Source organism: Rhodamnia argentea, chromosome 7 (genome assembly GCF_020921035.1).
Source record: "Rhodamnia argentea isolate NSW1041297 chromosome 7, ASM2092103v1, whole genome shotgun sequence".
Taxonomy (NCBI): domain Eukaryota; kingdom Viridiplantae; phylum Streptophyta; class Magnoliopsida; order Myrtales; family Myrtaceae; genus Rhodamnia; species Rhodamnia argentea.
Window position 1 is genome coordinate 6,963,922 of NC_063156.1, and position 25,271 is coordinate 6,989,192.

Genomic DNA, 25,271 nt, shown 5'->3' on the forward strand with positions numbered 1-25,271 from the left:
GGTCAATCCTCGACATTCGGGTAAGTTTTTATTATACATCCAAGCCCTATCTTTTTGCATTGTGTTTGCATACGAATTAAAGATTTATAAAATATTAAAAATATCGTATCTAATATTTAATATTCTTAATTAAAACCGTAAAATTCTAAAAATTAAAATTTTGTTTGTAACCAAACAATTACTTTGAAATTGAAAAAAATGAAAAAAAAAATAACCATGTCAAGAAGACTTACCCAAGTATTTGCTTGAATTCTTTGTAGTAGAAAGTGGTTAATCCGATGAGAATTGTAATATTCACTTGGATTGTGAGACCTTCAAATAGATACGTACCTAAAATAAAAAGGAAAATTACTTAAGATTGATGAAGGTTATGGCAATTGATGGAAGAAAATGGTGAAATAAATAACAATTTATTCCATGATTACCATATAACACAAAAAAGAAGAGAGAAGACGAAGACAGAAGACAGGAAGACAAAAGAGAGGAGAGAGGAGAGAGCGGATGAAGAGAAAAGAGTGCAGAGAGAGAAATGGGAAAAAGGTATTTGAAAAGGGGAATTTTGCTTAGCCATAAAATTACCGACAAAAAATTTCGGTGGACTTTAGCAACGAAATTTAGCGACAAATGTTCATCTAATAATAAAGTTGCTACCAAATCAGCAACAAATTTATGGACGAATTTTGTGACGAATAGTGATGTCGTCGCTAATTTAGAGATTAAATTAGCGACGACCATAGAATTTACTATTCATTGGATAAATTTCATCGCAAACGATCTTTTTTTTTTGTCACTAATATGCAACGAAATTAGCGATGACATTGCATCGAAAAAGTTTTTGTCGCCAATTAGCGACGAAATTAGTGATGACCCTAATGTGCACTATCCAAAGGATAGATTTCGTAAAGACCGTCGCAAATTTTGAGACGACTTTCTTGTGTCACCAATTGGCGACGCAATTAGTGGTACGTCGTTGCTAATTTTGCGGCAAAAAGAATTTGTGGCCAATTAGGGACTAAATTAGCGACGACTTTTTTTTTCGTCGCAAATGTCGTTGCTAAATTTACGACTAATTGTATTTATCGCCAATTAGCGATGAAATTACCGATGACCTGATTTTTGGTCTCAAATTGCATCGCCAATTTTGCAGCAAATTGTATTTGTCGCCAATTTGAGACGAATTTAGGGACAAACTTTATTAGCGACTAATTATGCGACGAATGTGTCGTTGGAAATGTACGCAATTTATTTGGCGACAAAATTTGCGACAAATCTGAATTTCGTCGCAAATTAGCGACGGACATTTTTTCATTGCTAATTTTCCACAGCTAAAATCCCTTTTTTGTTGTAGTGCCAGTGAAGAAGAAAAAGTAAACTAAGGAAAAATTCTCTTCTTGTAATTTTTATGACACCCTTTTGTATTTGTTTGATTTGAGAATTTATATTCAAACAAAAAGAGCCGTTAAAAAATAGCCGTTAGAAAAGAGCCGTTAAGAAAGCCGTTACAAGACCATTAATGAACGATTAGAAAACTAACCGTTAGAAAAATCATTATATGTCTGTTGAAAATCTGACCGTTTGAAAACCGTCATATGACCATTAGGAAACCGACCGTTCGAAATGTTGATTGCCGTCATAATTTTATCAAAAACATTGTAAAATAATATTTCAAAACTATTGAAATATCGAACCCTTTGTCATGTTTCTAGCACCCAATCCGCCTGCCTTAGATTATGTTCTTCAAACCAAACTTCTCTTACGGGAGATAGGTTAACAAATGAATACGATATTGAGTTTGAAAAGACAACTTACTCGGAAGCAACTCCTTAAAAAAAAAAAAATGCAGGCGAGGGCTGCACACTTCTAGCCCTCGTCATTCGCCGCCGCCCCCATTCTCGTCGGGAATGGTTGGTGACGGTGGGGGAATGGTCAGCAAGGGTCGCCGAACCTTGGCTAGGGGTCGGCGACCGCTGCTAACGATAGGCAAGGGCCACCACTCCTCGCCACTTGCAGCCCTTGGCTAATTCGCCCTTGCTTCTAGTCGAAGTGGGTCATCGGTCATTCCTGGCGATGATGGGGGCGGCGGCGAGGGCCGCCGGCTTACAACCCTCACTACATCTTCATTCTTTTATTTAATTTATTTTTTTGTTTTTAAATTTTATTTATTTTTTAGGATTAATACCACAAAAAACCTCAGATTATTTTTTCACTACAAAAAATCCTAAACTTGTATACCTATGACAAATTTACCATCCCTTTGTTTTCGTCAAATTTTACTATCAAATTGCTAAGTTGGATGACACGTGACAGTAAACGGATATACCAATTTGGAGGTTTTACCTTCTGTTTGTCACAAGTATACCAATTTAGAGTTTTTTGTGGTAAAAAAATCAATTTGGAGGTAAATTTATTATAAATTTACCAGTTTGAGATTTTTAGTGATTAAAAAATAATTTGAAGTTTTTTGAGATATTAAACTCCGTCAACTTGGACCGTGAGAACAGCAAAGAGGTAAGTGTTGCAGTTACCATTACAAAAGAAGCCGCAGGCATAGACAGGGCCGTCAGCTCCATTGCCTCGGAGTAAAATTGGCTGCACGATCGATCCATCCGCATATGGCATGCTGGGATCAGCTGTTGCGTTATTCGTCCACTGTGTTGAAAGCGAGGCAGTTGGATTATAATAGTGGGCATCGACACAGTTTATGAATTGCGATAGGAAAAGAAAGGAAAAGCAAAGATAAAAAGAGCGGAGACTGCAGAATGTGACCATGGCCTGCACTTAGAATCTGAGCAGAGAGAATATTGGGAAAGGAAGAGAGGATAGGAGAAGATGAAAATGAGCGATTTGAAGTGGAGGGTTGAAGGTTTCTTGGGATTCACTGGGGACAAATGAACAAAATGTGAGTTAAATTCGGAGGAATTGGGGTGGTTGGATCAAGGAAAAATGGGAGACATCGCGTTTCTGGGTTTATCTGGTTGTTCTTACTGGAGTTGCGATGTAACCAAAGCAGCTTTGGAACCCGACCCACGTTTTGTTGCTTCTCTACGCTTTTGAGGACTGTCTCTGAATCCAGCAAACTTATCTAACGTCATAGATAGATGGTCAATTAGTAGAAGTGTCTTTCCGTTTAAGAAGCATTTACGCTAACCACATAGATTATTTGGAGAGATTAAAGAAGAAGAAGACTGATACACACTTCATGTTGGCTTTTGTGGTCGGTGAATGGGACGGGGTGATTAGCTGTTGCCTCTTTCGTCCACTTCGGATCGACCTCTGCGGTCGGAAAATGGCGAGGTTGAGCATGGGGCCAAGCTCGCTGGATGCGAGAGAAGAACGGAGGAAGAAGAAAGGAGGGAAAGAGAAGAGAGGTGCAGAGTGCAAACATGGCGGCCAAGGAGTATTTTGGGGATGACGAAGAGAGACTGAAGCGAGGGAGTGCTATGAATATGACAGGATCCATGGACAAGGTAGTCAAGTTCAGAAAGCTCAACAATCGTTTTGTCTCTCGACGGTGGCTTGTCGGGGAAACAAGACACCGTCAAAACAAGACACCGTCAAAACAAGGAGAAAATTTTGGCCAAAAATGGAAAAATTAAAATTATTTCATATTTTTTTTGTGTGGAGAACACAGTATCCTAATTTTCCTTACTAGTGAATAAGTTTGATTGAAAAAGCTCGCATGATTAAATGATGGAGAAATACAAAGATATAATTTCCGAGCTACTTCTACTTTTAATCTTGTTTTGCAAACCTCTTCGGCTACACTTAAGCATGTCCTCTCAAAATTGTCAGCCTCATAAAATCATATGTAATTTGTTCTTAATTTTTCGAATTATAAAACGTTGCAAATTTTCATGCTTTTTTCTTGTATTTTGTTCAATTTTCTCATTTGTTGTCAAAGCTTTCCGATGATGAAGCGATCTCGCTAAACAGATAGCACGAGATTTATACTAAGCAAAACGAAGATTGATGAAGCTAACAGGTCGAAAAGGTCAAAAGCTAAGACTTCCAAGGAACGCGATGTATGAATTAGACAGGACGAACTACCATTGATGAGCTCACAAATTTTATTGGCTCAATCCACCACAAGCCTTAATACTCATCTAAGTCTTTCTTTTGGTCCTTCCTTGAGTCCCGAATTTTTTTTTTTTACCATAGTACCCTTAAATCGATTGTTTTAACTTTCGCAATGTGTGCAATCAAACCTTTCAAATGTGGTGTATCAGCAAAGCAGAAAACATATTTCATTGAAAAAAAAGGCACGAAATTGTCGAGGGACACGTCGTCATCCTCTTGCCGCCCCGATCTTTGCCTATGTGGAAAAGAAAAAAAAAATTCACGCATTGGTCACGCGATTAACCGGACTTGTACTTCTGGCTTTGTATGCATCCCGATCAAATTTCACGTGTTCTAGTCAATTTAATGTAACATTCAATTTCAAATGTCATGAAAAGGGCCTAATTAGGAGATTCCCTGACCTTGGCCTCTTTTAATGCGGCAAAGTTTCTCCGGCCGAAAAGGCCAAACATGTTAAAATGTCAATGAATGCTGCGAATTTTGTGCCGTGCCGTTCATACCTCATCGTCAATGCAAAAAAAAGGTTCGAACTCTATAAATCTCTAATCCAATTCATCAATGAATAGATACGACCACTAAGCTTTTGGCAGATGGATGACCAACGATCTCTAATTTGGCAGTATAATCCAACGTTAAGCGTTGGCCACACACATTGAATGAGTTTGACATTGAAAAGGGCTTGAGAATCCAATCTCTTCTTTCTCATAAAACCCGCAGATTCCGTATATGGTACCTTCTACTTTACACAAATACGCCGTCCTATAAAGGAAATAAAATCCATTTTGCAACCTTCCTAATTGCGGGGAATCCAAACCTCTCATCCTCCAATAATCACCTTTCCAAATTAAATTCGATCATCGACTCCCCGAAACATTCACCCTCTCTCTATATAATCTCCCCTCCATTATCACACTAATCTCCGTTGCTAATCCCTCACAGTTTCACGCAAATTTCGAGCCCCAACCAACCCATCTCTCTCTCTCTCTCTCTCTCTCTCTCTCATGGGGGTCTTTGGAGGTGCAATATTCGTTGTCCTTTCTCTACTTGTGATTGAACGAGCGGTTACAACGTTAGGACATGCTAAGGGAGAGAGGGAAGAAACTGCCGAGACCGGTTCCTGCGACGCCTCCGCAGGAACGTGGGTCTACGACAGTTCATACCCTCTCTATAACTCCTCCCAGTGTCCCTTCCTGGAGAACCAGTTCAAGTGCCTCGAGAACGGCAGGCACGACGCGGGTTACCTCAAGTACAGATGGAAGCCGGCCGGCGGCTGCGACTTGCCGAGGTACATTCTCTGTCTCTCTATCTCTCTCCACGAGCGCTCGGCAATGCTCTACGACGGTGTGAATGTCGGCGATGTCTTCGGTTTCGTTGTTCTTGTCTGGTTTTAAGGATGATTGTGGTTTGGGCGGTGCATAGTGGAGATGCTGTTGCAGGGATTCGAACTTCTTCTTAACTTAAAAGAGACCTACTCATATTCCAGTATTGTCATGAGGAATAGATAGCTTAAGTCAACCTTAAAGGGTACTAAACTGATGTCGAATGGTACGTAGATAACATCACTCTTTAAAGCCCCCCATCTTATTACCTCTATAAGCCACGTTCTTCAAACCCTAACCCCGAACGAGATTTCCATTTTCCGATCTTCGATTCAAAATTCACGGCGACCAAGTCCATCTAATCAAAATTTCACGTAAGATGGAATACGAATCGAAAGAAAGGTCTTCGTGGGAATTATGCAAAGGCGCTTAATTAGGCATCGGCAAGCTATAGTCTTTTGGAAATAGATTGAGCTAGCCATGGATTGGTATCTATTTGATTGCGAAGTCCCGAAGTCACCGAACGTTGTTGCTTCCAAACAAACATGGTCCTACAACTCTCGTGCTCTTTATCTAAATCGTTCTTGGACATCTTCCAGAAGGCAAATTTCCATCATGGGAAGGATTTTATGCGTGCAAGACTTGTCATTTTGTCTATCTTTTTCCTCCTTGTGTAAGGAAAGAAACAACTTAAAATCATGGAGTGCACTTCTTTACTGACAGGAAATGTAGTTGTGAAGTCGCTTTCCTCTTACCCTATAGCAATATTATTTTGAAACTCTCTTATTGCCTTCATGTTACGAATTTTCGATAGACAAAGGTAGGCTTTCGATCCTAAAAAAGTTTCGTCTTTGATCGATGTGGAACGAAAAAGGAGGCGAAATGAAATTCCAATGAAAAAGAAAAGTAAAGGGGTTGGATAATGAATAAGAGGTACTAATCAACACTTGATGGACCGATTCGATAGCGTGGTAGGTCTGTGATTTATGTGCCATAGCACTCCGTCTCTCCCGATTAATGAAAGTCACTTGGTTTAGGTTCGACGGCCGAGGCTTCTTGTCGAGATTGAGGGGGAAGAAGCTGATGTTTGTGGGGGACTCGCTGAGCTTGAATCAATGGCAATCCCTCACTTGCATGGTGCACACCGCCGTGCCTGAGGCCAAATACACTTCGACAACAGTCGATGGGCTTTCCAACTTCTCATTCCCGGTGAGACCCTCTTGACCTTACTCTTTGGCTCTTTGGCTCGATCGGTCAAATTAAAAGGGCTAAGATCGATGGCTCGTCGACCACGATTCGTGTGTTGCAGGAGTACGGAGTGGAGTTGATGTTCTTCCGAGACGCGTTCCTGGTGGACATTGTGAGCACGAGCACCGGGCGAGCTCTCCAGCTAGACTCTCTCCAGAACGCCAAGCTTTGGGAGGGCACAGACGTGTTGGTGTTCAACTCATGGCACTGGTGGCTTCACGTCGGGAGGAAACAACCGTAAGTGTCTTGTCTTAGCAAGCGTTGCATAGACTTAGATTTCATATCAAGTCAATCGCATTTCAAGAATACGTGAGATCCAGATATCGCGAGTTCTCTTATAGTTTTTACACCATAATGACTTGTGTATAGAGGCGATCAATGCACGGGTCAAAGACGGGTCGGGCCAAATTTGATGCCCTTTATTTGTGTTGCTTTTTTTTTTTTTTTTTTTTGCGTTTGAAGGTTCTGAGAATTTTTTTTCTTTTTCTTTTTTGAGTTAATTCAGATGGGATTATATCCAAGAAGGGAATAAGACCTATAAGGACATGGATCGCTTGGTGGCTTACGAGAAAGCATTGAACACTTGGGCCAAATGGGTAGACTCCAGGGTCGACCCATCGAAAACGACGGTGTTCTATCAAGGAGTATCCCCGGACCACGCAAAGTAAGAATTTTAGAGTTCGAGGATACGTATATTTTGCTCGCTGTTTCGCTAATCTAATTGTGATTTTGTCAATCCTGCTCAAAACAAGCAGCGCAAGCGACTGGGGTCAGCCGAAGGCCGATGCCTGCCTCGACCAGACGCGCCCGCTCGCCGTGTCGAGATACCCGGCTGGCCCGCACCCGGCGGAACTGGTGGCGGAGAAAGTGATAAGGTCGATGACGTTCCCTGTCCGTCTGCTCAACGTCACGTATCTCTCGCAGCTCAGAGTAGATGGACACCCATCGGTATACGGCTTTGGAGGGCATAGGAACATGGATTGCAGCCATTGGTGTCTTGCTGGAGTTCCTGATACCTGGAATTTGTTCCTTTATCAGTCCCTAGTAGCTCACAAATTTTGAATCTATACACTGCTAGAATAAGTGGATGATTCAAATTCAGATTTTTATTCCGTCATATGAAATTTCAGGATATTATGGATGGAAAAATTCCTTTCCAAATTTACGTTTCTTTTTTGGGGCGGGGGGACAAATTGGAATTTATTTTAAGACGAAGCTAGATTTATAAGTGTTTCAAATAATTCGGCGGATCGACATTCATATCCTTAATAGAAATTTGTCGTATCCGTTCGAAAGCATTTTCGTACGCCATTTTTGACATTTCGTGTATTGTTCTATTATTGAAGCCAGTTTAATCAAGTCAACCCGACATGATGTATCTTTTATAGACTAACGGTTACCAACGTTATGAGGAAAGATGGTCACACCCTAAACGATTGCCCCAATTGAGGAAAGAAGGTCACCCCGTCGGCATTCTTTGGCGGCGGCGGTGATCACAACCACACGAGCTAGATAGCCACTGATGCTTTGCTGGAGTCCCGAAGACTTGGAATCAGCTCCTTGTGTATGTGGAGACCACGGAGAATCGATGACCGATCTCGTTAAATTCGTTATTTATCGACTTTCATATCTAATAATCATTAAAGCATATGTATTATTGCAAGCATCAGGTTTCAGCAGATGTTTCTCATATGTAATATAATATCAGTCAAAGTTTTGAGGCCGGACGAAATGACAAAGCCTTATAATTTGATTGCTTAGATAATAATTGAATCGTGTTCGGGTGTTAGATTATTTAAAATGAATTGTTTTGAATGAAAATGAGGGGTATGAAAGACTTAAAACAAAAAGGGTCTTTTTTTAAACTATTATAGTTTTTCGTTTTGGTCGAAAAACTATTATAGTTAACCTTATCAGTTTTTTACTTTTCTTTTGCCCCTTTAATATCCCCCATTTTCATTTCATGAATGTTGAAAATACTCTTCGGCAATAAATTATAGAAATTATTGACAAAAGTTAAACGGCAAAAGGACACTTTTAATGTCCGACAAAAAAAAAAAAAAAAGGACACTTTTAATGTCAAAAGTTGTGTACGGAGATCAGTTTGATATCAAAAGTTTCAATCGGATTACTTTAATATTAAGTATTTTGAAAAATGATCGCTTAAGTGTCAACTCCGATATTCTTTGCTAGAAATCCGATGCGGCACTTTTTTTTATTAATATATGACGTTGATGTGGCTTGCGGGACGTCGGCCGTGGCATTTTCTCTTTAAATTTAAATTTTTTATTTTCAAATAATTTGAAAAATAAGTTGAAAAATTCAAAAAAAAAAGATTAAAAAAAAGGGAAGCTGCGACCAAGCGGCGGCCCTCGCCGCTATTGCCCCACCATTGCCGGCGGTCGCGACCCTCACCCAGGCCCTCGATTCGGCGAGGCAAGGGTCGTTGGCCCCGGGCCGGGGCTTGGCGACCCCCGCTAACCATGCCTCATAGTTGCTGGCCATTCCCGGTCATGGTGGGCCGACCATTCTCGACTATGGTGGGGCGACGATGATGAGAGTTGCAACAACCGTAGCCGCTTAATTTGCATTTTTTTTTTGTTAATTTTTTTAGCTTATTTCCATTGGTAGCCGCCCTTGACTAGATTTGGGCGAGGCCCGGTGACCCTCGCCCAGATTAGGCCCTAGGTAGCGGGGTCGCCGGCCTCGGACCGGGGCTTGGCGACTCCTGCCGGCCATGGCCCACCTATCATCGATCATTGCTGGTGATTGTGGGGCGGTAGTGGCGACGTCTACACAAACCCCCATCACTTATTATGTTTTTTTTTTTTAAGTGTTTTGTTCATGTTTTTAGCTTATTTCAATTTAACTTTAATAAAGTTTTTATTTTAAATTTTTTCTGTTAGTTTTTTTTAAAATCTAATTTTTTTAAAAAAAATTGAAGTTTTAATTATTTAAAAATTAATTAAAAATACCACGTATTTTTTTCACCGAAAATTCTTACTGAAAATATTAAAGTGATTCTTTTGTTTTTGACTTAGTATTAAAATGATTCGATTGAAATTTTTAAATAATTATAGTGCATAATTTTTTACAGTAAAAGTGTCCTTTTGCCAAAGTTGAAAGGTCGTGCGTTTTGCTAAATGCTCCAATAATCGCGAAAAAAAAATAGAAAGCCTATTGGGTGTCACCGTGTCGGGTGGCGTGTCGTCTTCTTCCTCTTCCTCTCGCCGAGCCGAGCTCTAACCCATGCGATTTAGCCGCGGAGCTTTTACTTCGAGCTGAAGAATTCCTTCTCTCTTTTTTTCCCTCCTTTAACCACAACTCGAGCTGGAAGATATTCGACCGAGCACTTTTGCATTTTGGATCTCACACTGTAGTCGCGATCTGATCTCTTCACGATCGATGGCATGAATTGAAACCGAAGGAACAGCATCGGGGATCGGAGTGTAGAATACCGGCGACTCTACAGGGTCGTGGATTCCCAGTCCCCGAAGTTCAGGGCTTCTGCTTTGATCTGAGAGGGGAGGGAGGCGAGAATGGCGGCGGTCGCAGTCCACCAGTTCGCTCCGTGCATCACTTGCCATGCCTGGAGTGCCGACCGCTCTAGTAATCCTTGTCTTACCTCGATTTGATTTCGCTTCGAGTGTTTGATTGTTTCGGGAATGCGCATGATGCTATGAGGTCCTGTGGAATTAGATGAATTCTTTGTTGCTTTTTTTCTGTAATTGCAACTCAGATGTCTGCCAAAAGAACATCTCGGTGAGTTGATAGGCTGCTTGAGGGAGAGTGTTCTGATTTTCAGTACTTTTGGGACCTTGGCACTAACATAGTTGGTCGAACTTATCTTAAGCCTTTGCCTATGGTAATGATCGATAAAACAGAGGGCAATGTACGATGACGTGCGCATTTTGGAGGGTACAAATGTGTGTATCTTTCCCCTGAATGCTGGAAATGTTCGCTTGATGTGTTTCCCGGTGTTTCTAGCTGTCCTATCATTCCGTGTATATCATGGAATCGTGGTCCATGTATTCATCAACTGTTATAGGGCCAACAAGGGAATGCGAACTTGGGTTTTTGAAGGCAGTTCTAATAAGTAGCAATTAACAGATAGCACCGTGAGAAGTTAAGTATACGCTAAGCATTCTAACAGCTATGTATAGATAAAATGCATTTGGAATGACAGGTCTAACTTCTAACAGCTGATGAGGATCTCCACCTTTGATAATACTGGGCCATCAAATGTCCCACTAATCATTTAAACAGGTAAGACACATACCAAATCTGAATGGGTGGCCAAAGGCAATGGTGTAAGTGCCATGTGGCGAAGTATGTGGGAGTAAATTTTGAAGAAAAATAGGTAATGCAGAAGGGTGACGTTTTTTTGATTTTGCATCCTGCGATCGACCATACCTTCCTATTCTTAATCTGGTTAGAGCAGATGAAATACCAATAGCAGCTTTTCATGATTCTACGGAGATGTGTAATTACTTTGTAGTTAGTAAAAGTTATCATTGCTTTTTAATTCTAATTATTGCCCTTTTATGGTAATTGTTACTTTGTCGTCCACTAGGTGTTTCGTGCATGGCAGTAATAGTTAACGCTATTTCCTCTCTTGTACTAATAATTGCTTCTTTAACAGCAAAACTGTTCTGGCTAAATCTAAATAAAGTTAATCAACCTAGCAAGTATATGCCTTCGTTGTTGTTGTCAATAATTGACAAGCTTCCTGATTGTAGACAAATCTCGCATTGGGTTTTCTCCTTGTCAGTACCTTGACTTAGTGTATTCTCGATTTCCTACTTTATTCTTTGTAGTACAATCTTTTCGAATTAGAATGTCAACAGATGTTGTTCATTGCCTCATCATGTCATCAAGCATGCAAAACTAGGCGTTGAGATTCTTCTGATTTTGGATTTTCTGTTTGTCTTATACTGTAATTTCTTTGAACTATAAAATCTCTTTATAAGTTCCTTCTTCTTTAGTCCCTGCATATCGGTGGATTGTATTAATGATAACAATAACATCTGCTTTCTTGTAGTGGTTGCATTCTGTCCGAACAATAGTGAAGTTCACATTTACAAACTTTCAGAAGACAAGTGGGAACGAGCTCATATTCTCCAAAAGGTCGCTATTACAGTACTTCATCCTTAAAGAATAACTGACTTTGAATTCAAATGACTGAAAGACTGGGATGACAAATGTACTACACGTTATTTATGGTGAGAACAGAAATAAAAGCTACAAACTATAGATAGGCAAAAACGTATTTGTGTTGAGCTCTCTGATTTCTTGTCTTCAGCTTAGTAATCCTCCTGCCATGTTTGTCTATTCATAAACTAAAGAAGTAGCACCAGAAGACACTCTATTTTAGTTTTCCTCCTTTCCCATTGCTTGTCTCCTCTGTTGTTCCTTTTCCTCTCCAGTTTTATGGTATTGCTGACTTCTTTCTCCACAATGTCAAATGTCATTTGTAGACAGTGATTTGATGACCACATATGACCTGTAAGCTGGAGTTCTAGCTTAAGCTCCACATTATCTTCTTTCCCCTTGGATGTCAAGGAAATGAACTGATGAATGATGATGCACCTTTGAAATTTGATGTTGCTTGTTTCATCTTGCTAACAAAGCTCATATCATCCACCGACAGATTTCCGGCATCTAATGAAAGATTCTAACTTGTACCTTACTGATGTTTCATTGTGTTGAATAGGTAATAAATACATAATGATGGTTTATTTTATTCTTATCTATGCTTGAGAATTACTTTGCATTCTACATAACAAGATTAAATGACTAAAGTCTAATATGTGCTAATTAATAGTTTAAATGAATAAGTTTGTTCTTGGAGCTAACAATGGAGAATGTATTGTCACAGCATGACCAAATTGTTTCTGGAATAGACTGGAGTGCTAGGTCAAACAGAATAGTAACAGCGTCCCACGATCGAAACTCGTGAGTGCCTGTTTTATTTATAAAATCACCTAATTGGAACCACCTCGTGTTCCTCCTCCCTTCTGCATATTTTCAAGTATCTAATGCATTTTTTGTTCTTATGTAGATATGTATGGAATTATGAAGGATCAGAGTGGGTACCTACCTTGGTAATCCTCAGGCTAAACCGAGCTGCACTCTGCGTTCAATGGAGTCCAAAAGGTATGCAGAATCATTGATTTTGAAGACATGATTTGATGTTGAATGTCGCCTGTCAAAGACTTCTTAGAGTATGTACATTGTATTGAAGAAGAAAAAAATTCTGTTGAAATTGGTAGAAGAATCGGTCAATTGTTCTTAAAATGTTGCATGAGCTGTTAGACTCCAGGGAGCCATTTTACATATATGAAGCACAAATAGGGTTCCGCATGAATTATAATTCCTCTAATAGGTTTATTCTTCATTTTCATAATATAGTTAAACAGTTGTGTACAGTTTTATCTTACTTGTTCTGACCTTGTAGTTTAGCTGGTTATGGTTCTTTTTTCTCCATAAGTAAAGAGAAAATCACTATGAGGCATCAAGGGGGTGCCAACATACATATATGCATGCATGCACGCATGCCTACATAATATATATAAAATAGAGGGAGGGAGAGAGAGAGAGAGAGAGAGTGCAAAGCCAAAAGATAGCTCATTTACCAGACCAGTGAGTTAGTTATGACCTCTGATTGTACTTCAAATTTAACCCTCTCCTATGTTTCCAACTCTTGGTCCTTCCAATCCTCTCTCCCCTCTTCCGTTCCTCCCTCTTCACATGTCAGAGATATTTCCACTCTGGACTGCTAATATATTCTGCTTGATTTCCTCTTCTCAAATGGACTGAGTATGAAGAGCTAACAAATACTCTTGTTCATTTATTCTTTTCCCTGCAGAAAACAAGTTTGCTGTTGGAAGCGGGGCAAAGACAGTGTGCATATGCTACTATGAGCAAGAAAATAACTGGTATTAGCTTCTATTTCTGGGGTTTTACTGTTAAATTTTTTGTTCACATTCTTATGTTGGGTTGGACATGTAATCTCCTGATGTGTTTTTTAGTAAGTCATTGATGACTGATCGAGGATTTATGGGTGATATGTTTGGAAAATGTTCTCCAAACTTGGGCACCAAGTTTGTTGTATTCACTGCATTTGAACTCATACTTTTATGGTGAAAGCTTTTAAATTCGGGTATGAGCATTGGCAAAGCATTGTCTGCTTGAAGTTGATCTAGGTTGTTTCTGAGTATGCGATACTTGTGGATGAGCCTTATGTAGTTGTGGAAGCACATATAATGGCAAAATTCTGAAGTTAACGGTGAGGACCTTGAAGAGGAACAAATAGTATTCTGGCAGAGTTGATGCTGTTGTACTGGCGCATTTCTTCAATGGAGTTTGGAGAGCAAACTCTAACGGAGACTTCAACAGCAGTGCTGTTGCTACGTAATCCGAATTGCATATCGCTCTTGCAGTTACTCCAAGAGTTTAGCATTCTGGGAATGAATACCCGGCTTAGAAATTAACCCGTTAATAACATGCTCTATAATTTAGGAAAGAAATGAGATGGTTACATATTGAAGAGACAGTAGATTAGTCCACTTATCTTCTGATTTTGGTAGCTCTTCAGGAGCAGTTATTAATAAATGCTCTGTTATAGGTGGGTCAGTAAACTCATCAGGAAAAGACACGATTCATCTGTAACAAGTGTTGCTTGGCATCCTAACAATGTGAGTATGTCCTCTTTCTAACATTTTCTAGGTGTTGGGCACTGGCAACCATGCTTTGGATCTTTTTACCGGTTGCACCCGTGAATGCTTTTATTATTCACAGCCATGCCTTCTCCTTTACAATTTTTTTGTGTTACTGTTAGTTACTCTGTTTGTGTGCGAGTTCATGAATTTTTTAGGGCAGAATATGATCTTATTCTCTATATACCTGCGTATGAAACCTGCCAAGAATGGTAATAAGTTTCAGCAGAAAATAGCTAAAATGGCACAGTGCAGTACTAGAGAAATAGACAGAAAGACAGTAAAATTGAAATGGTTCACTAGTTAGATTTGTTATTCCCTGATGAGGATTTTGTATGACACGACATAAGTCTGAGAATATATTTTGTGATTTGGAACGGGAAAAAGAATTGATGATCTTTCAGTCAGTCATCGATTTAGGCATTTTCTTGAGTTAATTCATATGGTCAAATGTTATTCAAAAAGAGTTTGAGATAGGATTTGAGATTCAAAGCAGGAGAGGGGGGTAAAGACATGCTGACTCTTCTCCTTTCCTATTTAATATCTATGGCTGGCATTCCTTGAAGTTGATACTTTCATGTATTTGGTGGTTTCATCTGCTGATGTATTATTATGATGATGGTAAACGATTTATTTGGTCTAGATTACATTTTGGACAGACCTAAATAAGAGGAGATGGCTTTGATGCAGATCCATGCTTGCGAGGTCAAAAAATAATTCCATGATGTCAACCTGTCAAAAATATTTACTTTTATCATCAAGTTGATGTTTTCAGTCGTTGAAAGAAACATTGTCTGTTCTTTGAAACATTATGCGCTGCATCAGACAATGAAAGACACTTTTCACATGTTGCCATTCGAGATTACTTCATATGCAGTTGGCAATTTCTTTTGTATGTTTTGTAGTATTTTGACTTTTCGTCATGTGAATGCCTTATCCATCCATCTGCTGTTGAGCAATTTCACTACATTGGGACAGCTTACCCAAAAGCAACCATTATCTTGTCGAAGTGGCTATTGACGGCTTATAATTGCAGATTCTTCTTGCCACAACATCAACAGATGGAAAATGTCGTGTATTTTCAACTTTTATTAAAGGTGTTGATACAAGGTAGCTTTACCACCTAGCCAGTCCATTTAAAAGTGTTTTATGCTGATTATGCACACTTTCAATCTTAAATTCTTAGTTATATGTGTTTGTTCAATGTATATGATCCAGGGATTCCAAAGGAGGGTCTTCATCTGACTCAAAATTCGGGGAGGTAAATTTCTATTCTCATAGATTATGTGAACTTGCTAAGTTGGCAATGGGAATTAAGTTTTACACTTTTATGTTATAAATTAGGTTTGCAACACCTTTTTTGGGTGCATCGATGAATAGCTGGAAAATGGAATTCAGCACACTTTTCGTGAAGGATTAGTTTGGAATAACTAGAAGTTTTAATTTGGTGTGTATGAAATATTAACTGCCTGCTACATTTGGACTATGAAGTGGTATCTTTGCTGAGTTATCTCATTAGTTCATTTTGAAGTTCCAACAACCACAAAGCTTCAATGTTACCGCCTCATGTTAGTCAAATGACGTGACTCATTGTTATTTGCTCCGACACTAACGTTGCATGGAAATGTTCTCATGTCTTATCCTGTATTGGTGGGAGATTATGGAGATGATACTTGTGTTTTCTACAAATGCAAGCACATAGCTTACAGAACTACATTAGCATCTAGCGAAGAACGTATGCACAATTATGTGGGCGTTTGTTGGCCTTTGGATTAATTCTATCCGTAATGGAGATTTTGCTTACTTCAGACGGTTTGGATGGGGAATACATGAAATAGTTTTCTTTTTTTTCCGCAAGTGAGGTCATGCTTTTTTTTTTTTTTTGCAAAACAATGTCGTTCTAGAACTGAGAGGCTTGTATGTTTAGTTTATGCAGTTGTACAGTTCTATCTATGTTTGATGCAGCATGTCAAAATTTCTTATCCTGTTGAAACAGCAAATTCTTCAACTGGACCTCTCATTCTCCTGGGCATTTGGTGTAAAGTGGTCACCCAGCGGCAATACCTTGGCTTATGTCGGTGAGTGATTTGTTTTTTTCTATTTTGGTTGGTTCTCCTGTTATGATTTCAGGATTAAATTTGTAAATGAGAAGTCTTCTATCGTGTGCTTGTCTGAGATGTGCGAGCATATTAAGGTCCTGTCTGTTGCATATGCATGACACGTTCTGTTATTAAAGTCAAAACATGCTCTGTCCGACAAGCTCGCTTATAATGTGTTTGAGTGTGGACGATAGCTATTCTTTCCTGGCTTATTCCCAATGAAATACGTATTCCATTGTATGGGACTATTTCGAACTAGCTATAGGTACTTCAAATGGCCCACCTGTTCCATTTGGTGAATCAAATGAGTGGTTACTATTCCTTATACACTATATTTACTATTTTTGCAGCCTGCAATTTGTCTGTTTATACATCGAGTTTGAGAAGACGCGTATACCTTATAACTGATGAGCCATTTTTAATTCCTTTGGTGGAATTTACAGGTCATAGTTCTGTGATTTATTTCGTGGATGATGTTGGTCCTTCCCCATTGGCACAGAACGTTGCATTCCGCGATTTGCCCCTCCGTGATGTGGGTCAGCATCCTTCTTGTTTTATTTTGTTTTACATCTGAACTGTATTATATTTTCGGCTAGCATCTCAAGCAGATAAATAATGTGCCTTTCTTGTAGGTGCTATTCATATCTGAGAAAACAGTCATTGGTGTGGGATTTGACTGCAATCCAATGGTTTTTGCAGCAGATGAAAGTGGCATTTGGTATGTGAGGTTTCAGATGTTTTTTTTTTTTTTTCACATTTTTCTTGTAAAGATGGGAGACTTCTCCCTATCCACTTCCACAGCCCTTCTCTTTGAAAATCTATTTTTCACAGTGAGTTTGCATATGTCCAATGGAAGTCAAAAGATCTGTTTCTATCGACTGAATTAAAAGTAAATTATCTTTCCTCCCAGGAGCTTTGTCAGATTCCTTGGGGAGAGGAAGACATCATCTATCGGTCCCAAGTATGGTTCGCAGGTATAGTCATGGTTAAATTTTCCCCCTCTTTTGCTAGAGCATTTGGTTCTCATGGAAAGTGGTCATCAACTCATTACTTGGCATCCTACTGCTGCTAGTTGCATATGACAATCAAAATGAATTGACCGAGGTGGACAGTGTTGGCCCAACTTGTCTGCAACTTGAAGATATGACTATCTTTCACCAAAAATGAGAAAGGAAAATCGCCTGGATTGGTACAAGCGAGACTAATTTAGGAACAACATGCACAAGGCACAAAGAGTGTTGCATGTTGGCAATGTGGTGGTCTAAAACTGTTTCAATCCATGATTGATGCAGTCACAAATGTAATTGTTTAGCCAATCTTATGCCTTCTAGGGGCTTTTAGAATTCAGCACTAAAATAAGCAAAAGTTGTCCTGTCTTGTTGAGATGACTTACCATCATCCTGTTTTTGACAGTTTTCTGAAGCATTTGGGAAACTGTATGGCCAGTCAAAGCATGGTATGAACAATGATGGCGTCGACAATTCGAGACAGCGAGGAGGGGTTCACGAGAACTGCATAACGTACCTATCAACATGATAACAATCCCTGCTTCCTTTTTACATTATAAAGATGATAATCATCTTACAGCTTTTTTTTTTGGTTTTTTGTGTGCTTATTGGACTGCGGGCATGTGTGTTGATGTATATTAGCTTGAACTCTTCTCAAATTTTGTCTTTTAGTATTTCCAAACATGAGTCTGGTAGATGGTGTGGATTAGGAGAGTTGATGAGTTATAATGGCAATGTTACGGATGAATGGCTTACGCAAGATTAATTTTATGTTACTGCAGTTGTATTGTGCCACTTGGCGAGGCCGGGAGTTCGACCATAACACGCTTCAGCACTTCAGGTTGGCAAACAAACATACTTCTATCTTATGTTTCTTAATGCTTGAAGTGTATATGTTTTCGTTTTTTTTTTCCAAGAGGCCACCTGATTTTCCAATTCCTAAATAACAGGACTGGATGGTAAAGTGGTGATTTGGGACCTGGAGAGTCAACAAGACCTATTAGAATATCTGTAGGAAACTTTCTTTGTACAATGATATGATCCACATAATAATATCAGACTAACAGTTTGTGCTGTAGCTATTCAATTTCCTTCTGATGGTTCTTGAAAATGAACCCCTCTCTCTCTCTCTGGGTTGCCAGAGCTTGCTAAATAGAGAATCTTCTCAATTGCGATGCTCCATCTACCTTGTTGAGATCGTGGTACATATATATCACTTGAAAGAGAACCATAGTGTTGAAACCACAGATTGGCCTCCCTGTTTGGGGTGACTTCGCCAACGGGAAGTCCCATGACCTGGTCCGATGCATGACCATGAAGGTTGAGGATGAGATGTCTCCTCCGGGCTGATTTTGCCGCATGCAAGCTCACAGTTTCCATATCGCAGTCCTACCAAATCTTATGTCTACCGCGATCCCACGATGGTACAGCGATTTTTGTTGATGATTAATGTGCATGGTTCGAATTAAGGACTTTAACGGACGAGATGGTTCACAAGGGGGATACGTAAGTCAGGCTGGTTATGGTTCTTTTTTTTTTTGGTTGATCAGGAGGCTGGTTATAGTTTAATCTAGTCACTTTTCAATCTCTTTAGTCTTTTTTACTCGATAACTACAATTCCTTGAAAGTCGCATCTTCAAGTGGGCTGTTACTCCCATTGTAAAATGCAACCAATGAACCCAAAACGTGAAAGTCCGATGAACACGAAAACTGATAGAAAACCGAAAACGTTTCAAATAAGTAGAGAGCAGTTCAGAACTATGACATGAGGTCATCGATGAGCATGAAGTTTGGATCTTTCATGTCTAAGATAGCATATGTGAGAGTCTAAATTTCTTTATCGATATTCTACCATATCGATTCTCCATCGAACCAAACGTGTGATTGTATTATTTTTTTTTAGCAACAAAGGCAGGCGATCGAGAAAAATTTTAGACTAAACTTTAACATTGAAGTTGATGGAGGATTGGCTTTATGTTTGGTAAAGATAAGCAAAGTTTTTAATAAATATCAGGGAAAATTCTAAATCAGAATTTGGGATGGGGCTCCTTTTTTAAAAGGAGAGCTCAAAACAATCCTTAACTTAATTAACGATTTTAATTGATCAACTTAAGATGCGTTTGTTTAACTGAAAATTTCATGCTAAAAGGCAACATTTTCTGATAAACATCGTTTTTCTAAAAAGAATTTATTTTCATTTATACTGTGATCGTGACATAAGCAATTTCATTATGAGATTTGTCATTTAAATAACGAGAAAAATTAAAATAAATTTTTAAAAATAGTTTTCTTTCAAACAAGGTCCGAGTTAATGCATCCACAAACATTCAAAAGATCCTAAATTACCAACTAAAATTTTTAAAAACACAAAGTAATGTCAGTAAAATGACATGAAGTGCAAAACAATTACTAGGGTGCACAATTCTTGCATTTTATCCCAAACCTGTGAACAAAAACCTCCCCAATCCTTAAACCCATTCCCCCCCTCTCTCTCTCTCTCGTCCGGCGACAATGCTGTCGACGACGGCCCAATCTCAGCTCTGTCGCCTCCGCCCCATCCCCGCCCTCAAGCCCCGTCCCCTCACCACCACCTCCTCCTCCCTCCTCACCGACCAATCTCCTCCGTCCACGTCGCCGCCCCCGCCACCGTCCCAAATCCTCACCCTCCGCCGATCCCTCCTCTCCCGCCAGGTCACCGCCGTCCAGATCGCCGAGTCCTACCTGGCCCGCCTCCGCCTCACCGAGCCCCACCTCAACTCCTTCCTCCACGTCTCCGACTCCGTCGTGAGGGAAGCTCAGTCCATCGACGACAGGATCAGCCGGGACGAGGACGTCGGCCCCTTGGCCGGCGTCCTCGTGGGCGTCAAGGACAACATGTGCACGGCCGACATGCCGTCGACCGGAGGCTCTCGCATCCTGGAGGGCTACCGACCGCCGTTCGACGCGACGGCCGTGAGGAAGGTGAGGGAGTTGGGGGGAATTGTGGTGGGGAAGACGAATTTGGATGAGTTCGGGATGGGGAGTACCACTGAAGGGTCTGCTTACAAGGTTCGGACTTCGGAATTTTTCCGTTGGCTTTTTGAATTTGTTTCGTGTGTTCTTTATGCACTGAACTTTGTCGTTAGCTTGTTGTTAGGCGTTGCCATAAGCTCACCATCGTAGGTTCTTTTGGATGAAACTAAGCTAGTTTGAATCATTTTCTCTTTCTCAGAAACTGAAAATGATTCCTCTGGGCATCAAGGGAAGCTTCCGTGAAGAAGCAATTTCTTAGTAATGTCTGTTAACGGCTAGTCAGCTTTTGAAGTTGTTTATGTGACACAATATAGAGTCGCTCAACATGCTAATGATGTCTATAAATAGCCTTTATCCTGGAAGTACGTAAATTTCATCACTGTGTGAAATTTTGCTGTCCTCTTTAGTAGCAGAGGTTTATTCATTTTTGTCAGAGCGTGACATTAACTTCTGCAAATAGATGAATTTTTTGTAGTTTAAAAGCAATTCAAACTTAAAGTGCAGAAGTTACAAATTTGCTTCATTACTTCGACAAATATTGTGTGCATGTTGGATAGGATAATACAAGAGTTGAATAGAGGAATTGATAAGGAATTGCTTATTTTCTGGTGACCCACTTGAATCCCAAGCATCCATTTTTAACTTTCGATAAGAAAGTCTATTCTCCTTGCTTGATTCTTACTAATGGGAATTTTCCCATGCGGAACTTGTGGCACTTGAGAGTGAGGTTAATCTTCACCCTTGACGGTTGGGATAAGCCCATTCAAAAGAATAAAGCATCTGCTGCCAAATAAAGGAATGACGCTGGGCAACTTTTATTTTTCCAAATGAGAAGAAAGTCTCCCTCACAGGTAGATGAAATCCTGACCCATGAAGTACTTACTAACCTTGTGGTCTAGAAAAAATGAGCCAAAACTTGAGCTGATGGTTGTACTGATTGGTGTGGATATCAAACCTTAGTCTTGCACCTAATTTAGGTAACATATCCATTGCTTAACCCAGATCAACCTAATGGGGTTAGGCGCTTGGGAACTTAGGATGCTTGTAATCCCATTTGACGCTATTCAGGCTGTTGGCACTTTTGGAGTAGTCAGAACTGATCACATATTTTTGTCATCCATTATTTGTGCTTTTCACTTTGGATACTTTTCTCATACTTGTTGGTATCTTGATATCCTATATCAGTGCTATCCTATAATCTTTGGCATCTTTAGTGGAACCATTTAAAAGACCATGTCTTAAGTTAATTCTTTATTGGTTTTGCATCTTCACATTTTTTAAGAACCTAGGATTTGAAGTGTTTTGGATTGGGTAGTGCCATATCACAAACTTTTGTTTTTGCTACTTCAATCCGGTAACTGTGGTTGGTTTACTCAGGTGATACATCTGTTAATTGTTAGGTGACTGCAAATCCTTGGGATGTATCTCGAGTTCCGGGAGGATCCTCAGGGGGCTCAGCTGCTGCTGTTTCTGCTAGGCAGTGTATGGTGGCCCTTGGAAGTGATACTGGAGGGAGTGTTAGACAGCCAGCTTCATTTTGTGGTGTTGTTGGCTTGAAACCAACCTATGGACGTGTCTCAAGATATGGTCTCATGGCGTATGCATCATCACTTGATGTCATTGGGTGCTTTGGTTCATCAGTTGCTGATACTGCAATTCTTCTTAATGCAATTTCTGGTCACGATAGACGTGATGCCACCAGCAGCAAGCGAGTAAGCTTCTTTAAATATTTTTTTTGACGTTCCAAACCAGTTCATTGACTTATGATTCACATTGTTTGCAAGATGCCTTGTTTAGGCGATTGATGCATTCAAAATTGATCTTAATAGTTTGTCGTGGAAGTATTTATCCAGAAACTCCTCGTATTTATGTCTCCATTCGACATTACTATTTTTAGCTTATTGCAGTCACCTGTTGAAGATTTCACAAATTCCAATTCAGGAGGTTCCAGATTTTATTTCTCACTTCACTGCTTCAAATACTTTGGAAGACAAACCTCTGGAAGGAATGCGGGTTGGTCTTATATGTGAGACTCTTGGGAGTGGTGTAGATTCAGGAGTAGTATCTGTGATTAATGCTGCTGCTTCACACATGGAAGAGTTAGGATGCATCGTCAAAGAGGTCCTCTTGTTGCTCTGTTTATTTGTTATCGCTAAATGGATCCTTCTATTTAAAGTCTCTTTCATTGCCATACACTGTCATGCATTCTATTTTTGACTTCTCTTTGCAGGTGTCATTGCCATCATTTTCCCTTGGGTTACCAGCCTATTATATTCTGGCATCATCTGAATCATCATCGAACCTGTCACGTTATGATGGTGTGAGGTATAAAAACATCTGCAATGTTCCTTGCTGTCCCCAGAGTGGCAATTTTACTGTTGGGGTTGGTCATTATTTGGTTATATGATTCAATATACATTGCAAATAATTGCAAATTGTTGTTCATAGAGCGAGACAGAGAGAGATCTCTGTGTCTACTGTCATCTTTATTTAGTTCTTACATATTATTCTGCAATGGTAGTCAGGTACGGGAGCCAAGCAGTTGCTGATGAGTTGAGTTCTTTATATGGTGTTTCTCGAGCTGAGGGTTTTGGCTCCGAGGTACTTCTGATGTGAAGTTGCATTATGAATTCTTTTTAATTTCAGTTAGTTATAGCTTTGCTTGTGACAGTGGTTCACTAGCAAATTGCTATTGTTCTTGCCCCTTGTGTCTCTAAAATCCGCCTTCATGTTAACAGGTCAAGAGAAGAATCCTAATGGGAACATATGCCTTATCTGCCGGTTATTATGATGCTTACTACAAGCGCGCTCAGCAGGTACTGGGACTTTGTAATAGATTGGTCTCTGCTCTTTCTCTTTTTGTATTTATTCAACTTGAAGAGTATGAAGTCAGTGGGCTGAAGAGAGCATCATGCTTTGTTGCCTCCATGTTACTGTTAAACTTCACTTGCATGTATGCGTATCAGCCAAAAAAAAAAAAAAAAAAAGAAGGGGGAAAAAGAGGAAGATAGCATTCACCTATAAATGGAGATACCTGTGTATATGCGTTTAAAATGATTAAGGGACCCTAGATTTGCTTAAGGTTTATCTATTAGAGGTCTTTCAGGTTAGGACTATCATTCAGAAAAGCTTCAAGGCTGCATTGGATGAAAATGACATTCTTATTTCTCCTGCAGCCCCCTCAGCTGCTTACAAAATTGGTATGTAGCTATTTCCTTTTGCGCCTGTTCCACCTTGTTTGGTCTGAATACTCTTCTTACACTGAACTGCGCATTGGCTTCCAATTATAGGTGAAAAGAAGAACGATCCTTTGGCTATGTATGCTGGAGACATAATGACAGTAAGTACTCATGCCTTGCCCTTCTCTTTTCCTTGTCTTCAGTTTTATTCTTGTCCAGGCTTTGTATCAAATAAGCTGAACAGACTTCATTCATTTTATACACTGTCTGTGTTCCATGACAAGAGAAATGCTTGCTTTCCTTGGTCCAATACACTAAATTTTAGACATATCATAAATCACGTGGGACTTCGCCAGGGTCCACAACTTGTATAGAATTGAGAACCTCGCAGTGTAGGCTCTATTGGCCGAGGGATGTAATTGCTAATTTTTGGGCTAGTGGACTAAATCATTTGTCATTCACTATTATCTGGTATAGATGGAATAATCTATGACTGGAAACAGGTGAATGTTAACTTGGCTGGTCTACCCGCGTTAGTATTACCATCTGGATTTGTTGATGGAGGACCCTTCAGCCTTCCTGTTGGTCTTCAGATGATCGGTGCAGCATTTGATGAGGTTTTGGCTCTATTCATTCAAGTTTTTGTCCTGTTCTGAAGTTACTTGTCTGTATTGTCAAGTCCACAGCTCTTCCCGTCCTTTCCTTCTAGAAAGCTATCATGCATCATTTTTTTACCAGCGTTTTTCTTACTAGAATTGTTTGATTTCTTTGCAGGAAAAACTGCTCAAGGTCGGGCACATCTTTGAACAGACCCTTCGGGGTCGTAGATTTGTCCCTCCAATCATTGAGGATGACAACACGTGCTAGTTTCTCTAATTTATAAGGGTGACAACGCAGAGCTAGTGGATTGATTATCGAGGTTGTGTATGGAAGAAGATGAAGTTGAGACAACTTTGCTGGAAGTCTGTGAGGATGAATTCAATCTATGTGCCGCCTGCCCCTCTGCCTCTGTACTACCAAGTGGGATGGCTGAGTTGGAGTTTGCACGTGAGTCGTGTACCTAGTTTTCGCACACTTGCATTTGAAGAACTCATGTTTGAGATGGGTTAGTGATGAATGCAAATAAAATCTTTGATGGGGACACCGCCATCCCTGCCATTATTTTAGCAAACACCATAGATCTGCACCAATTAGGAACTGGAATAATGTTGTAGTTCTTTACGTCAATAAAGACTCGCGTGCTTTTCTTTTTCCTTGTGCTTTAAGTTTCTTGTATTCTTGGTGATGAGATAATGTCAACTCTAGACAAGCTCTCTTGCTCTCTGCTCTTTTTACTCGTTTTCCTGCTTAGGAATCGAAAGTGTGCACAAAAAGCATGTTGTAAACTCTTTCCTTTGTGGTATGTTACCTTGGAAAGTTGTGGAGCACGTATTGAAGAGACTTCCTCTAGTCTTCTTTACTTATGTGTGAGCGAATCACTAGGGCCGAATAGTCCGGAAAGCCACAATAATTGTCGTATACTGCTTGTACAAAAGCAAGCATCAACTAATCTTAGCTCCCACATATGAAATGCCCAAAATTCGACCAACAAAAAAAATAAAAATGCCCAATG

General features: G+C 39.9%; 4 protein-coding genes across 5 annotated transcripts in view; all 4 read left to right on the forward strand.

Annotated features, from left to right (window-relative positions):
* The window catches only part of LOC115746805, a 959,385-nt gene that overhangs the window by 745,486 nt on the left and 188,628 nt on the right, over positions 1–25,271 (forward strand). The gene's annotated exons all lie outside the window — the stretch shown is intronic.
* Positions 5,005–7,791, forward strand: LOC115746868 (protein trichome birefringence-like 43). Its single transcript, XM_030682807.2, has 5 exons — positions 5,005–5,362; positions 6,434–6,605; positions 6,706–6,881; positions 7,150–7,308; positions 7,400–7,791. The coding sequence occupies exons 1-5, from the start codon at positions 5,079–5,081 to the stop codon at positions 7,704–7,706; spliced, it is 1,098 nt and encodes a 365-aa protein (XP_030538667.2). The 5' UTR covers positions 5,005–5,078; the 3' UTR covers positions 7,707–7,791.
* On the forward strand, positions 9,821–18,597 carry LOC115746889 (actin-related protein 2/3 complex subunit 1B-like). 2 transcript variants are annotated; one of them, XM_030682846.2, is made up of 15 exons: positions 9,822–10,253; positions 11,686–11,771; positions 12,523–12,599; positions 12,706–12,800; positions 13,513–13,582; positions 14,272–14,341; positions 15,399–15,472; positions 15,581–15,623; positions 16,359–16,440; positions 16,905–16,993; positions 17,094–17,179; positions 17,372–17,435; positions 17,875–17,981; positions 18,251–18,309; positions 18,419–18,597. In XM_030682846.2, the coding sequence occupies exons 1-15, from the start codon at positions 10,184–10,186 to the stop codon at positions 18,481–18,483; spliced, it is 1,137 nt and encodes a 378-aa protein (XP_030538706.2). In that variant the 5' UTR covers positions 9,822–10,183; the 3' UTR covers positions 18,484–18,597. The 2 variants fall into 2 exon arrangements, with proteins under 2 accessions (XP_030538708.2, XP_030538706.2); XM_030682848.2 differs by lacking the exon at positions 11,686–11,771 and having other exon boundaries at positions 9,821–10,253.
* Positions 19,874–24,966, forward strand: LOC115746904 (glutamyl-tRNA(Gln) amidotransferase subunit A, chloroplastic/mitochondrial). The gene is made up of 10 exons (XM_030682870.2): positions 19,874–20,516; positions 21,881–22,192; positions 22,422–22,601; positions 22,711–22,805; positions 23,006–23,081; positions 23,219–23,296; positions 23,587–23,680; positions 23,771–23,820; positions 24,163–24,276; positions 24,434–24,966. The coding sequence occupies exons 1-10, from the start codon at positions 19,980–19,982 to the stop codon at positions 24,524–24,526; spliced, it is 1,629 nt and encodes a 542-aa protein (XP_030538730.1). The 5' UTR covers positions 19,874–19,979; the 3' UTR covers positions 24,527–24,966.